The sequence below is a fragment of the Symsagittifera roscoffensis genome, chromosome 1 (genome assembly GCF_963678635.1).
Source record: "Symsagittifera roscoffensis chromosome 1, txSymRosc1.1, whole genome shotgun sequence".
NCBI lineage: Eukaryota > Metazoa > Xenacoelomorpha > Acoela > Convolutidae > Symsagittifera > Symsagittifera roscoffensis.
In genome coordinates, this window is record NC_087062.1 from 11,288,842 (window position 1) to 11,304,407 (window position 15,566).

The 15,566-nt window shown below is 36.2% G+C and overlaps 3 protein-coding genes across 3 annotated transcripts; all 3 read left to right on the plus strand.

Moving 5' to 3' along the window:
* Positions 1–450: 450 nt before the first annotated feature.
* LOC134857255 (uncharacterized) lies at positions 451–6,068 on the plus strand. Its single transcript, XM_063873638.1, has 3 exons — positions 451–1,035; positions 4,873–5,148; positions 5,295–6,068. The coding sequence occupies exons 1-3, from the start codon at positions 783–785 to the stop codon at positions 5,942–5,944; spliced, it is 1,179 nt and encodes a 392-aa protein (XP_063729708.1). The 5' UTR covers positions 451–782; the 3' UTR covers positions 5,945–6,068.
* A 1,141-nt stretch (positions 6,069–7,209) lies between these two features.
* Positions 7,210–12,949, plus strand: LOC134857256 (venom allergen 5-like). Its single transcript, XM_063873639.1, has 4 exons — positions 7,210–9,899; positions 10,244–10,392; positions 10,904–11,033; positions 12,625–12,949. The coding sequence occupies exons 1-4, from the start codon at positions 9,611–9,613 to the stop codon at positions 12,810–12,812; spliced, it is 756 nt and encodes a 251-aa protein (XP_063729709.1). The 5' UTR covers positions 7,210–9,610; the 3' UTR covers positions 12,813–12,949.
* Positions 12,950–14,519: 1,570 nt separating this feature from the next.
* On the plus strand, positions 14,520–15,511 carry LOC134857259 (trafficking protein particle complex subunit 6b-like). Its single transcript, XM_063873641.1, has 2 exons — positions 14,520–14,819; positions 15,104–15,511. The coding sequence occupies exons 1-2, from the start codon at positions 14,522–14,524 to the stop codon at positions 15,313–15,315; spliced, it is 510 nt and encodes a 169-aa protein (XP_063729711.1). The 5' UTR covers positions 14,520–14,521; the 3' UTR covers positions 15,316–15,511.
* The last annotated feature ends 55 nt before the right edge of the window (positions 15,512–15,566 follow it).

The window sequence follows — 15,566 nt, forward strand, 5'->3', positions numbered from 1 at the left end:
TTTTTGATGGAATACAAACCCCTCATGGATGAGTATCCCGGTTGCTTTAACTAACGCTGTTTTTGTATTGGTTTTAGGAAACTGTTTTTACGTTCAACGAATTATTTGAAGGACCATACGTGCAAGACATGTGCTAGCCCGCATACCTGTCCTTGATTATTCAGCGAAAGATTTTTTTTTTCTCTGGGGTGGAACGCAATTAGTCTCAGAGATAACCCCGATCGCAAAAGATTATTACCTTTGTCCGCAGGTCTTAATTAGTCCCGTTGAGTTCAGTCCCTTCAAACCTAATTTAAATTTACCACGAACAAAAAGTAATTAGGATGAGCAACAAAAGTCATGAGGTGATTTTTCTTCCAAAAAATGTGACTTCAGGCCCGCCTACACTATTTTGTACGTATTTACCCTTGCGGTAAGCAAAGGGTATTGCGTTGATTTTTTTAAAATCCAACTCATGGCATATGCTCAACTAAGAAAACACAATTGACCATGTACGAGCGTGTGGCTTGAGGCTCCTAAAGTCGTCCAAAAAACCCACCCTACGCAAAAGTTTTTTCTCATCCCAAATGGGCGGTCGGTACTAAAAGTCTCGTGGAAGTTAAAATAGTTATTTAGTTCAATAAATGGCAAATATCAAATTAACTGGCGTAATGTTGGAACATCTTTGACTCACAGCTAGACTCTGGCGCACCATCTTTGTGTTGATGGTGCGCGAGCTGGAAATACTGGAAAGCACGCTGAGATAGGCTGCTATTTTATTAAAGTAGGCTCACGTGATAATTATGTATCAGAAAATCTTTTCTCTTCATCTACTTTTTGCCGTTTTTGGCCTTTTGGGTGCAAATTTGTCCCCGGAAGACGAGTTGAATTTTTTGAAGTATCACAATGCATATCGAGAAACGATTGCTGGAGCTGTTGATCATTGGGGAAATGAACTTGACATTCCATGTGACATGAAAGCAATGACTTGGAGTAAATGCCTGGCTGATTTGGCGCAGATCAATACTGATGCTGGCAATACAAACCACGAACACGGTAATGGGATATGTTCAACTATTTCCCTTTTTTCGATTTTCTGAAATTGCAATTTCGCTCCGATAAATGATATCAAATTGCCAACAATCAGTTGCGATCAATTAAAGAGCATGTGCCAACAAAGGTATAATTTTTTAAGGTTGTTTCAATATGCATAATTTATACAGAAGTTTGTTCAAATTTGCAAGAGCAATTGTCTTTTTCTCGAGATATAGTTTTTTAAGAGTAATGAACATAGTGAAGACTCTTATTTAGGTCTTGCTGATTTTTTTTTTGTTTTTTTTTTCAGGAAAACGTCTTAAAATATTGATGCACTTAGGTATAATGCACTTTTTGAGTTCAATTGAAATTATTCTGCTTAAAATGACGTAAATAGCACTATCCAAATACGAGTGTGGAAATGGCGCGAAAAAAAAACGTGAACGATTTCTAGTTTCGAAAGTGGAATTTATTTTTAAGATTTACCAGCGGAATAAAAACTTTACCTATTGATCGAGTTTTCTCAAGTTGGGTTCATGTTATCAAAAAGCGCCAATCTTAAATTGTTCTAGAAATTCAAAGAGCTTAGAAGCATCTTTTTTTTTCTTTGAAATTTGAAAGTTGACATTTTTTTCAAGAAAGTCAGTGTTTTTTTTTGTTTTCTTGCTTTCATTGCTTTTTTTCCAATCTTCGATGGCTATGTTTCCTCTAAACAACGTTTCCTTCAAGATTGAACTAGATTTTGTTTTAACGCGACTGCCTTTGAACTAAGTTTTAATGATCCAGTTTCGTTCGAACCTTGTTTTGTTCATTATTACGCTTGCGATTAGCAAGCGTTATCAAATTGGAATATAGGCTTTTTTAGGGTTAACAACTTATTTAACAGAATCCCTTGTATCTTGGTTCATATTGAATTCGAACTTCTACGCATTTCCGGCCAACTTAGCCTGGAGGTAACGAATGTACCTGGGACGGCAAAGGTCCTAGGTTCGAATCTGAGCAGGACTTTTTTTGACGGGAAATATTCTGTTTCAAATAAACTTATCAGCATCTTGAAATTGATTTTTTGCCGCGCGCGTTTTTCTTTGATGTTGCTTTTCGTGGTTGATTTACTCCTACAGGTTGTAATTTTACTTACCTTGACTTCGCATTTCCTCGACGCAACTTATTTTGGCCTATTTTTTTATTGGCTCAATTAAAAAAATTTTGTGTTGTTTCAAGGGAAAGACAATCTGAACACTCCCCTCCACACGTTTCATGTTGCTTGAATATTTACCAATCGGTTTTTTGAATTTTCTTGTTTTGATCATGGAAAATATAATTATTTACAAATAAATTTTTAAAAAGGAATATTAATTGAAAGACCGCCGACTCCTCTGTCGGCCTGTATAATCCCCTAGTCTCTTTTCACTTGACCCCTCTGGCTACAGCCTTCGAAAAATTATGTGGGGGAATATTTAGCCCATATTTCAGTTTTTTTTGTTTCTCGAAAAATACTTTTCTTAAATCTGAGTTTTTGGTTTCAAGAATAGATAGGTTTCGAAATGCTCTCTGCATAAGCGACTACTCCTAATTTTTTCTGACACCAAAAGTTATGGCTCTCGGGAAAATCAAAATTTTGATTGTTTGACCGTTTTTGTCTTGAGTTATTGGCATTTCTTGAGATCTACCATCCCTAATTTGCGAGCTTTTGGGTCCAATCAAAATTACAGATAGAGTGAATCACTTCTGCATAAGCGGCTGCGCCCTATTTTCTCACACACAAGCTATGATTCGGATATGTCAAGTTTCTGACTTGTTGACCATTTTTTGGACTTTTCTCGCTTACTAATCGAAACAACAGGTTGTTGAAAGCCTACTTAGATAACTGACAATGCCCAGTTTGTTTAAGAAAAAAATATGGCCTTTTAACAAGTCGAAGTTTTGAAACTTTGACAGTTTTTTTTGCAAACTTTTTGATTTTACGCGAAAAATTCCGGGTCAATTTTCAGGTTTTGTTCAATCGAGAAACCCAGTTTTGGAATATTCTCTGCCACCATCTGCTCACAACCTGCTCTTTGCAGCAAAAGTCATGGGTTTTGGAAATCCTTCTGACAGTTTTTTTTAGAAACTTAATGATTTTTTTAATTTCAGGCAATCAAATCTGAGATGAAAAGTTCAAATAAAGAACCGGTTGAGATAATAGTTCCTTCAGAAGTCGCGTCGCGCCATAATTTTTGTAAGGAATGTTATCTCCTTAGGAAAATTGATTAAATCAAAATTTTTTACTCTTCTCACTTATTTTAGCAGAAACATCTAAGGTTTTGGGCTCAGTCCAATTTTTGAAATCACATTTTTCGTGCCGCATCAGTATAGTATATTCATGCAATATCAAACTCATACCTCCAGCTTTAGCGGGGCCCCTTGTTGTTTTTATCTAGACATTAGGAAAATTTTGGTTCACCTTGTTTTTCTCATTTTTCATCTTTTTTGCTTAATGCTGTTTAATGAGTGTGTTGTATTGCAAGTGGTGCGAAGCTCCGCTTCGCCTCTGTGTGTGCGAAATTGATTTTTTCCGCGGATAATTGAATTGTCGGACTTTCAACTGTCTTCTGATTTTGTGTCTGGAATTTTCTGTGAGCAAGTTTACCATAATTTACTTTTATTGTTATTTTGTCAGTTTACCAACTCTGATATTTTTTCTTTTGTTTCTATTATGTTGTCGATTAAAATGGTTTCGGCTCATATTTTATTGGTTTAGACAGCTTATTTTGACTTAATACTTAATCGCTCAAAATTTTTTAATGACATAAATTTCGTTGCATTTTTTGTTTTCGGCTCATTGGGCGTTTACCCTAGTTGTTGTCGTTTTAGTGGTTGTTCTTCAATTGACATGAACCTCCAGAACCTCGTAGTTTTCGAGATATTGCGATTTTTAGATAATTTATATTTTTTCTCGGTAAGACAAAAAGAAAAACTTTTTCTGCTTCTCAAACGTGATCTCCTGACGTGAAATTGCAAGCCAGTAACTTGGTGGATTGTTCTATTAAGTTTTTCTTTCGAAGCCTCGGAATTTTATGCTGTAGGATTTGTAGTTAAAAAGCTGCAAGCAAAATCATTTTTGCCGTTTTTTTCTCAGTTTTATCTAACTCTTCACTAAACAGGTGCTGACGCTTTGTTACCTCCATAATGTCACACACTTTCCTCTTATCTCAGAGTTCTGATGTAAAATGGTTCAATTATCTATTAAGAATTTTTTTAAATAGGTAATTCCGTTGTCTGTCCTCTCCAAGTCTCGGAAGTTGGTTAAATTTTTAACTATGTTAGTGACAAATTTATAATTGGAGAAATCAATTCTTTCTTTGTTCTTATACTAAAAGCTTAGTTATTGCTTTTGGTTGTGTTTTTTTACGCTTGCGATTAGCAAGCTTTATCAAACTGGAATATAGACTTTTCGACTATATTTCTGAAATTGATTTTCTAAAAATAAATAGTGGTCCATAAATATTTTTTTGCGACTTGGTGATTTCCATCTCATTTTTTAATCGCAGGTTTGCAATGGATGGAAATCATTGCAAACCTGCGATTAAAAAATGGATGGAAATCATTGCAAACCTGCGGGCTTTGCATCACTTTTATCGCAAGTGATGCAAAGCCCGGTGGAAAAGAGCAGAAGATCCCGGTAATGTGGCGAATTCTTTGGACTATTTGCTTTTTGAAATGTGGGTGACACGATTGTTAGATCTATAGTCCTACTTATCGTCCAGCTGCTCTTTTTAGTGCTCGTTCGATCTGGCATTTTGCTCTTGGTTATTTTTATATTCCGAGAATAAATAAATATGGGTTAGTTCCGTTCAATATTTTGAAATCATTTTTCAGATGAAGATAAGTTTGCAGAATGTGCCTCCTTGTTTGGCCTGCAGACAAAGCATTTCGATCTGGGACAAAACATTTGGTGGACCAACAATTTACAGAAGCCATGTGAGATGAGATATCTGAATGCACTTGCGAGCTGGTACAGTGAAGTGCAATACTATGACGTAAACACCTGCCGAGTGGCGAGTCCATTTAGAGGTTCTACCAATGGATTGGAGGTCATCACCCATTTGCAGCAAGTGATATGGGCGAATACCAGCTATGTAGGATGCGCCACTGGTAAGTTGATAACCAGTTCGTTAAATGTGGTGTGTTGATCATCAGTGGTTTTTAGAGGGCTGCGTAAAGTGCGAAAAAAGTAGGGCTTCTGAAAGGTATAAACTTTGAGGGGCGTTCTGTCAAGATAGGCAGCAATATTATTTCAGGGGGAACGTCTCAATGCGTCGTCGTTTGCAACTACTGGCCGCCTGTTAAGATTCTCCAAAACTCGAAGCCACGTCCCTACAAGACTGGCCTGACTTCGTGCTGTCCAAGCGGCTATACTGCATACACGGGGTCAAAGCTGTGTGTCGAGGACTCTTTTGATCCGACCGAGTATGCACTAGAATTGTCTGAGGAATACTGTGACGAAGGATGGTACTTCATCGGAGCCCCATATTTCCAGTGCATCAAATGGGAATGGGGCAAAAAGAGGGCTGTTGAAGCTAATTGCGAAGAAGCAGGGGGAAGATTTTTGTCAAAAGGAGATTTCGATCCTGTGATCAATAAACAATTTCTCCAGGAGATGATGTTCTACATGGGAACTATCGGAAAGTATCAGCGTTTCAAAGTGGCATGGATTTGGGTGAAAGATGAATGCATTCTGAATGAAGAAACCCTGGAGTTTGATGTGAAGATATTCAGTTGGTGGGATTGCAGCTTCAGACGTACTTGTGGCGCTGTGAAACTCTCCGATATTTTTGCGAATAGGCAATCGGTGGAGTTGAGAAACTGTTGGGATGAAGGGGAAAAGGATGGCCAAGGAAATTGGGAATCAGTGGCCGTTGGAGTATGTTTAAAAGATTCGCACAATTGAGTATTGTGAAAAATCATTGGCGTTTTTGGGCTATAGTAGATAATGTGTGCGGAATTCAAGCGAGCTTGGTAATGGGGTTTTAAAAATTGAATTAAATTGCATTTGGTGGCACTATTTTCTGCTGCTTAGTTTTCATTCTTGAGCAGCTGGCAGTTCGTTTTTAATGCAGTTTTGTTTTTCATTAATAATAACAGCGAAGCGAAATAGAATTTTATATTTGGAATTGCTAATCGTTACCCGGCTCACAAAATCACCGAAGGATGTCTGTTTGACAGCTAGACGAGATAACTTTTTGTTAAAAATCAATTGCTGATTTTGAAATTGTCTTAATTCTTCTTAATTGTCATACTATTTTCTCCGTGTGTACTTTTCGACCTGTCTTATGGTGAGAAGGAACATGACGTAGGATATTTTTTGCGCAAAAACAGGTACTCGAAGAACATATATTCTTTATTATACTTGCGGGAGCACGTATATTGCTATCGGTTGCCAGATTTTTCCCGTAAAAGATTTATGCGGTTGCCAGACTTTTCCGGTTGCCAGACTTTGCTCGGAGGACTCATCTGGAGCGCCGACCTCCTCCAATTTCTGTTGGAAGCTTACTGCAGCAGACATATTTTGAGCATTTTAAACATTTGTTCTATTCCAAATTTTGTTGTATCTTGGTTGTTAAATAACCAACTCGATATTGGATCAAGAATAGTCGGTTGCTTTGCAAAAAGCACAATGTTTTCACCGCCGAATTTTAAAAGAAACTCGAAAATTGAGAAATAAATATCCGTTTTTTAGTTAGAGATAGGACACTGAATTAGTCAATGAGCCAGAAGCACGAGAGAACAAGGATAGCCAGTTGCTGTGCAAGTAGCACAGAATGTTTCGCCCATAGTCTTAAAAACACAAATTTTTTTTCATTCAAATTTGTGTCCTTTTTTCTGCGAGGAGTGATAAAAGGTATGAGCAAAAAACTAAATCTTAGGCATATTCGACAGTCATAGGAAAACAGGCAAACTGGACAACATTTGTTGAAGAAAATGACTAAAACAGAAATATCATAATAATCAAAGTTGTTGATTCCCTTAAAAAACTGATCATACTCCAGTAAAGCTTACGTTAAGCATAATTAAGCTCTTGTAAGCGGCCCAAATAAGCATAAATAAGCATGCTGGCTCGCTTTACTCGCCGTATTTTTTTTTTCGTATTTTTATTTTTTTAAAATTTTTTTCGTATTTTATCAATTTTTTTTTACAAAATAATTTATACCTCATTTGATGCAAGCGCCGATGAGGCTTACGCGAAAAATTTTAAGATAATTTTATTGTGTGGGGTCATCTTGGCTACCGATCCTCTAGCTTGGCGACTGATACCAATTCGGCTCAGAAAAATCAGCCAAGGTCATGGTTCCTTTCCACTCCTTTCAAATTTTGATTTACTCTACTACGTAAACTAATTGTTGATTTCGGTGGGAAGGAACTAGGGCCTCGAACTTTTTTTTTCCTCAAGCAATTACATGTATCTCAAGTAGAGCGCGTATACGCAAGTATTTTCCTCAAAATGGGTCTAAATAAAAACGCTATAAGAATTACAAATAAAATCAATCTATGAAAGGTTCTGAGTTCTTAAAAACGATAATTTTTTACGAGCAAGAAGGTTTCATTTGAAGAAACTTATTACGCTTGCGATTAGCAGCGTTATAGATGTTTTTTTTTTGCACTTAAATAATCATTTTTGCTTGTGTTTTCGGAAGAAGCAAAAGCTGAACAAATTTTTTTTGTTAGAAATACCGGTAATTGGCTGAACTGCCTTATGATACTACGAAATTTGTATTGTGTTTTGAAAATATAAGTTTTTTTGCGTCTTTGGAAATCAAAATTATTTTATGTTTGTTTGAGCTAAAGAATTTTTTGGTGCGAATTTTGTAACAGCATTTAGCTTGATATAGAGATCAAAATAATTAACTGGAGGTGGTATTCGTCAACCTTCTCTTTTGGAAAGAAAATTTTGTCTTGATTTTCTGATTTTTGCTTAGAGCCTGTTGTATATATCTTTGAGTATTGTTAAAGAAGTTTGTTTAAATTATTCACGCTGAATGTTTGCCAGTTTCGCAACCTCTATGAAACTTAAAGTTTACAGAGGTTGTAATTGAAATTGTTTTTTTTTCGAAATGTTTTTGATCCAGTCACCCTCAAGATTGCGAAGGAACTTAGGCCTTAGAGTGGGGGTCTCTTTCCCAGTCTCAAAAACTACAAAAAAAGTTTTTTTTCAAATAAGAGACGTTTTTCTGCTAGGTGTGATAAAACTATCTGACCTAGATTTTAGGCATATTCGACAGTCTTAGTAAAGAAGGCAAATTGGACAAATTTGATACCTGTTTTTCTCAATACTGGGACAAATTTTTGAAAATTTTTAATTTATGAATCACGACTGAATTGGCTTTTATATGATATATCACACATTCCCATGATTATTTGTACCTGATTTTGCGTGGAAAACAAAAAAAAAGAAAAAACTAAAACACACGAATACAAAGTTCCTCCCAGTTTCCAAGGGTCGGAACAATAAGAACCGCTCAGGGTGTCGATCATGGTATTAAGCATTCATGTTTTCTTGCTTGTGTTGCGTGGTGCAGCTTCGCCTCTTGGTCAGAAATTATAGTTCTATTGTCAAGAAGAGCGGTATTAACTTGTTCCAGACTAATTATTTCGACCATGAAATTGATTTTTTGCGATTTGTCTTTTGGTTTCTTTTCAAGTTCAACTCAAATTCACTTGCTAATTATGCTCTCCTATAAAAAGTGGAAATGGCGCGAAAAAACTTGAACTATTTTAGTGAAAAAGTGTCAATCCAAAAAAGTCTAACCGGCGATCTCTCTTTTTCTTCGAAAGAGGTTTAACATGATCTAATTTCTTCGGCTTTCATGAGTTTATTGACACTGTTTCATCTTTCTATTGGCTATTTTTTTGTTTTTAAACTTGGATTGGTTAAACTGGCAATCCGTGCTTCAATTTTTCTCCTCTTTTGTATCGCTTGTATTACTTGTTAGGTCAAATCTGGGATTTTTTGTCTCCATTTGAAAAAATGGTTTTCAGCATGTATAATTGTTTGTATTTTTTTCAATATGTCAATTTTGTGTCATCGGAACCATTTTCGATGTTTTTTCTTCTAATGCTCTTATTTTCACGCGATTTTTAAGACGATTTTGGGCTTTTAATGTTGTAGTGAGCTATGTCCACCAATTTTGCTGGGTTATATATTTTGAACACATTGAAATATGCATCTTGAATTATTTCGTAAAATATCGCAGTTTTAGTTCATAATATTTGAAAATAGTTATATCTGGATCAGAGAAGTTGAGCAGTCGTTAACTGAGGACACTCTTTATCACCCGTGAAGTGACAAGAAGTCGGAAACTTATTGGCGTCAGATAAGCTAGATCCAAACATGTCATGCTGTTGTGACACAATGTGCAACTGTCACATATTACAAATGTGCAAACTAATTCAAAAACGGGCGATAGACTGCGTTCTGGAGTCTTGTGATAATTTGTTAAAACAGATGGCCGAAACAGCTATAACTACTGGTTATCACAGTATTTAGCGAAGATGACAACTTGACGTTTGGCAGAGTTTAAGTTCTGGCTGTCCATCCCCAATTCATTTTCCTTTTTCAATGCTTGAAGAAAGTTGGGATAATAGAATGAAAATTGAAAAGTTTTTGGTTGGTTGGGCGTTGCTTTTGGGCTCAGTTAGGGCGCAGTTTACAACTGAGGATGAAGCCTGGTGTCTGTCTAATCACAATCTGTATCGGGAAACAGTGGCCGGATCTCCGGACCACTGGGGCAATGAGATGGCCATTCCGTGTGACATGAAGGAGCTGAAGTGGAGTGAGGACTTGACTGCTCTGGCCCAGAAGACGATCGACTATCACATGGACAAAGATGATATCAATCACTACCATGGTATGGCAAATATATCTTAATGTGAATCAAAATCAGTTTTTTTTATTTTGCTGGTAGTGTTTATCTTAGTTCTTTAAAAAACTATCAATATTTGCAAAAAGTGTTTTTCCTTTTTCAGCGTGTTGTCACTGTCTTATTAGTGCACTTATTGTAACTCAATGGTGTTGATTTTATTGGGCTACTTGATAAGTAGTTGTTATTTATCATTGTTCCGACGAAAAGGATAAATTTTTTTGAAAACGTTTTTTTTTTATTTGTGGCTGTTGTGAGAAATTATGAGCATTTTGCACAGCCAGCGGATTCTCTTGTTTTGAAGCTATTTATTGGAATCTTTTTCTGTTCAGATGAAGAGAAGTTCTCTGAAGTTGCGGCTGCCTTTGGCCACAGCACTTGGGACTTCGAGGTGGGCCAGAACATGTGGTGGCACAGGAACTCCAGACGTATCCCCTGTCACAAAAAATGTCAGCTAGCAGTGGCCAGTTGGTACAGTGAGGTGTGTTCCATTATTCATAGAGTTAATTTACAAAGATTTACTGTAAAAGAATTAATGGTCTTAATGGAAAATTTTCGCAAGAATAACAAAGGAGATTTCGAATTCGCATGTAGTATGTAATGAAAATTGGCAGATGGCTGTTTTTAATTAAATCTGTTGGTCCGAACTTTTCGCTTCAAGTTATAATAATTCAACTCAAAAATTATCAGTGTTTTATTGGAAAAATTTTTGGTATAAAATCTTTTATGTGGTGTATGAAGAAAGTTTTAACGATTTGAGCCATTATTAATATATTTTAAATTTAACGCCGCAACCATCCTTCTCAAAAACCCATAAATAATTTCTTGCTGAACTTTAAATTGCAAATATGTCAGTCAGAGCATTGTGTGCAACCTTTACAGAAACCGTATATTGTTTTTAAAGTCAGTTTGTCTCTTTAAATTTTTTTGTAATTAAATTTTTCTGCATGAAGTTATTATTCTTTTAGTTGCATGCTCTTAATTTTCTACAGGTGAGGTACTACGACACGAACACGTACAAGATAGCTGGTCCCTATAGGAATTCGCACAAGAGCTTCGAGGTCATCACCCACTTCCAGCAACTCATGTGGGCCAACACCAGTTATGTCGGCTGCGCATCTGGTAATTTCCCCCCTTCCTTGAGAATTTATGGTTCTAACCACGCATGAAGCATAACTCATGTAATTTACAGAGCTGTGTTTTTTTTCCGATCGATATGATCTTCTTTGGTGAGCGGTGGTGAAGTGGTTACGTCTCGTCCTCTCAATCGGATGTTCGAGGCCCACCATGATCCGTGCTCATTGCTTGAGGGTGAGGCAACATTATCCAGCCCAGAAAAATAACATAAAAAGTTGCATGTAGCTCTTAACCAGGGGCACAACAACGATTGTCCCTGAAGAGCCCAACAGCTCGCATGTTAATCCTTTACCCTGTGGATAAATCGTCTTAACTAAATCAAGTAGTGGAAACTAAAAAAAAATTAAGGTGTTAGTACTTTCACGTTTTTACCCCAGCTAGGTATGCTATGTCTGGGGGTTTATTGAAGTCAATTGTGGTGAATATGGAGCTGTAGGTGAAATTAGACTCAGAAGGTTGTGGGTTTGAATCCAGGATATGGCAAATTTTTTCTGCAGTTTTTTTTTCAAAACATCCTTTTACGAAATGTGTATTTTGGTTCACTTTTTATGCGATATTTGACTTCGTATCCGTTGAAAATCTTTTAAGCTATGATTAATCAATAACAACTAATTCTACTGCTAGTTATCCAGTTTAACAGCTATTCATCAAAGACAAACGCGAAATTTCAAAAAGCTATTTGATAATGTTTTCTGCATGTTAATGGATTTTGTTGGTGGGTTTTAGGAGTAATGTGAGGAACTTTGTTCACGCTCAAGTTCATTTGCTTAATGGGAGACAACTCTGCTCTCGAAAAATGTTTTTCCTTGTGGAATAAAAAAAAATTGCCTATTGATCCATTTTTTACACTCATTGATCCAATTTTGATGGCATGTGCTTTGAAACTCGATAAGAAATGAGTTAACACAATTGATGCAATTTTAATTCATCAAATGAACCTAGAAAATCTTTTTGTGTATTTGTTTTAAACAACATTACAATAAAAATCTCGATTTCATAACTTTTCCAAGTCACTATATCTCGCCTTTTTTTGAAATGCATAATTTATACATAGTTTGGCTTCATGCCTTCCAATTTCTTCCATGCAAAGTTAGTTTAGATGCTTTCAGTTTTTTATATTCTAAATTATTACCTGCAAAGTTCTGACTATTTATATTTGGTGCCAATTTTGCTGCCATGCATTGGCAATTTATAACATATGTAGCTGCTTTGTTTATGGCCAGTGATAAAGAATTTTCAAGGGCCCTTGGCGCAGATGCGAGGACAGGGTACTATAAATCTTCTGGCCGTACGATCGATTCGGCCACAGCAAAAGTTTTAATTTTCAAGGACTGTTTTAATCTTATATCTCTTTTTAGAGCTGCTTTTTGCCGTTTTCTCGCTATTGTTTGCGAGAAAGCGCAGCTTCGCCTCTGTATCTCAATTCGGGTTGCTTTATCAAAAAAGTGTCATTCATGCAAGATTCCTGAAATTCAGAAAGTGATATGTATTTATGCTTTTTGAAACTCGAACGTCGAAAATATTTCAGAAAAACTAACTCCTTGCTCTTTGACACTTTTCCAGCTGTCTGTTTCAGGATTTCAGCTGTGGCGAGATGTAAGTAAGCCCATGTGCATAATTGTATGCAACTATTGGCCGCCCGTGCAATACGGATCGTGGGTGAGAAAACCGAAGCCCTACAAGGACGGTCTCAATGCATGTTGCGATCCAGGATATACCAACTTGAACGCATCGACCACACTCCTATGCACAGAAGATGAATAGATCCATGATTTGACATGATTGGGCTTATTTAAGGGTCACAATGGTTTAAACTTATCAGAGAAAATTTATGTATGAAACACGAGGTTTCGGTTGTTTTATTGCATCTCTTTCTTAGAAAAATCTATTGATTACCGCGATATCAGTCGCCAAAAGTAGTCATCATTTCAGATAAATTTTGGATATGTGTAAATTTTTGAAGGCTAATGCCGGCGTTAAAGCGTCAAAGATACAAATCGCAATTTTTTTTTATCCAATTGAAGTTCCAGGAATAAAGAAATGTACACTGCAATGAAGAAGTGGTCTTCTCATATCGGAATCATAGCAAATGTTTATGAACGAAGTCAATTTTCACTCAATCAGATTGTGGAGTCTTGCATGTTATGAATGAAACGTTGTTTCATTTTCTTAGGTCATGTATATATATTTTTAGTGATTAGAAGTCTTGCTGGCGCGAATTTGAATGAAATTCGTGGGAACGGCGGTGAATTGGTGTACTCTCCGCTTATTAACCGAAAAATCGGATGTTCGCATCACAACAGTGCATGTATTTCTTAACCAGGAGCTCTCAACGAAGAGCTGAACAGCTGATATGTTTGGTCTTTCCTTGTGGGTAATTTTTTGTGTCTTAGCTCAAAGAATTGACGCTTTTTATTTTCAGAATTCTGAGTGAAATGAAAGAACTTATTGATCCAATTTTGATTTGAGGAAAAACTGTCTGTGATAGAAGTTCCTTGAAATTGTGAGAGCTTACAGTTACAGAAGAGCAACCGAATTGGCTGATTTTTGTTCCTGCCAGTGACAGTTTTTTTCGAGGTTAACCACGAGCCATACTTGTTGCTTGCAGAAAAGGCAACTTGAATAATCAAATAAATAACCCGTTTTTATGCAAGAGAAGGTTTGTTATATCAGGAGTTAACTTTTACCAACCGAAGACGCTCATATTTGTGTAAAACTTCTGTTTGCAGGATATTTCATTAGTTCGACAGAAGAGACACTTCAACTGTGATTATTTTTCGTTCTGAAAGTTTCTAAGTTGTCAAATTAACTAATATTGGATTATTATTTTGCAAGGTTTTTTGTTATTAATCCCATAACTGATCTTTTTCTTTTTAAAAATTGAAACAAGATGCTTGAATCTGATTGGTTGAAATTAATTCTTAAAGTCTTGATACCTGTTCACGCTCAAATTTGATCTTTCGGGGTTTGAGATTGTTTTTTTTTCGCTTCCGAGGAGCAAGCGATATCTTATAGGAATAAAGATTCTTTTGTTCTACTAGAAGCAATGACTACGCCTGGGACGGCAAAGATCTAAGGTTCGAATCCAAGGTAAAAACCTTAGATCTAAGGTTCGATCTAAGGTTTTTACTCTGGCAACTGCAAGGCCATTTTTTTCCAACCGAAGTCAAAAATATAGTGCTTCTTTTGTTTAGTGGCGCTTTTGCAAACGGCTGATTTGGCAGTTTAATAACGCGTGCCATTTGAATCATTTGATAGCTTCACTTGAAATATACCAGACTTTGTGATGTTTTTCAAGTCGATTCTTGCTCGAAAACATAAAGCTTCCTTGAAAGGCGACTGTAACTAGCACTGATTCCTAACAAAATCAGTTGATAGATTTAATGTTGATAGATTTAATGATAGATTTAATGATAGATGATAGCTTTAATGTCTTTTTCAGTTGATAGATTTAATGTCTTTTTCAGGTAAAAATGTCAAACTCTCAAAGTGGTTTTTTAAATGACGAGATTTGGACGATGTTTGAATTCCTTCACATGGAAACAGTGCAAAATTTCCTGGCCGAGCATAAATTGAGAGGGACTTCAATGGACCATTGTTATGCTAAATTAGAATATATGGGGTTCAGATTCGGCCAGAAGCTCATTGAAAAATTTTCGAAAGATAGAGAGCGATTGAAAGATGAATTGGAGATCATGAAGTATGTTTGTAAGGAGTTTTGGTTCAACATCTACAGAAAGAATATTGATAATTTGAGGACTAATCATCAAGGTGAGTAAAGTGAATTGTTCAAAAAGTAATTATTTTTTTGGGCTAAGTTGACAAAAAAAGGTGGTTAGAGTTTGATTGATCATCGTGTAGGTGCAATATAAAGAAAAATGGAATGGAGTTAAGCTTTCATTGAGGATTATGAATCAATGACATTGTTTTAAAAAGAGAACCCAGATATTTTTACGGAGATCAATGTTTTCATTGACTCGATTGCGTAATTTTTAGTACAGAACGGCGTTTCTTTTTATCAGTGGTTTCGAATGAGGTTTAATTTTTCCTTCAAGGTGTATACGTATTGACGGACAACCAATTCCGATTCCTCAGAAGCATTTCTTCCACCGACCAGTTCACAGCCGAGTGTCACCCCTTCCTAGCTATCCCCTGTGGGGTGGTAAGGGGGGCTCTGAGCAATATTGGAGTGGCCGCTAACGTCTCAACAGAATTAGTCAAACCTCCTCAAGTGAAATTCACAGTCACGATCGATCGGAAGACGTGACCAGAATTATTGAAAACAATACATTAATTGATTGTGTAGCTGAAATTTATTTAAGAATTTTGATGAAAACTTAAAAATTTAAATGGGCATTTAAACTCGTTTTTGGAATTAAATTTGATAGTTTTTGAAAAAAAGTTAGTAACCGTCTGCTTATGATGCCAAGCAAACTTCAGTTAACACTCATTCAGTTGAAGCTTTTTGTGAACTCAAATTTGTTTAAAGTTCTTGGCGTTCTAGGATAGAAAGGACGG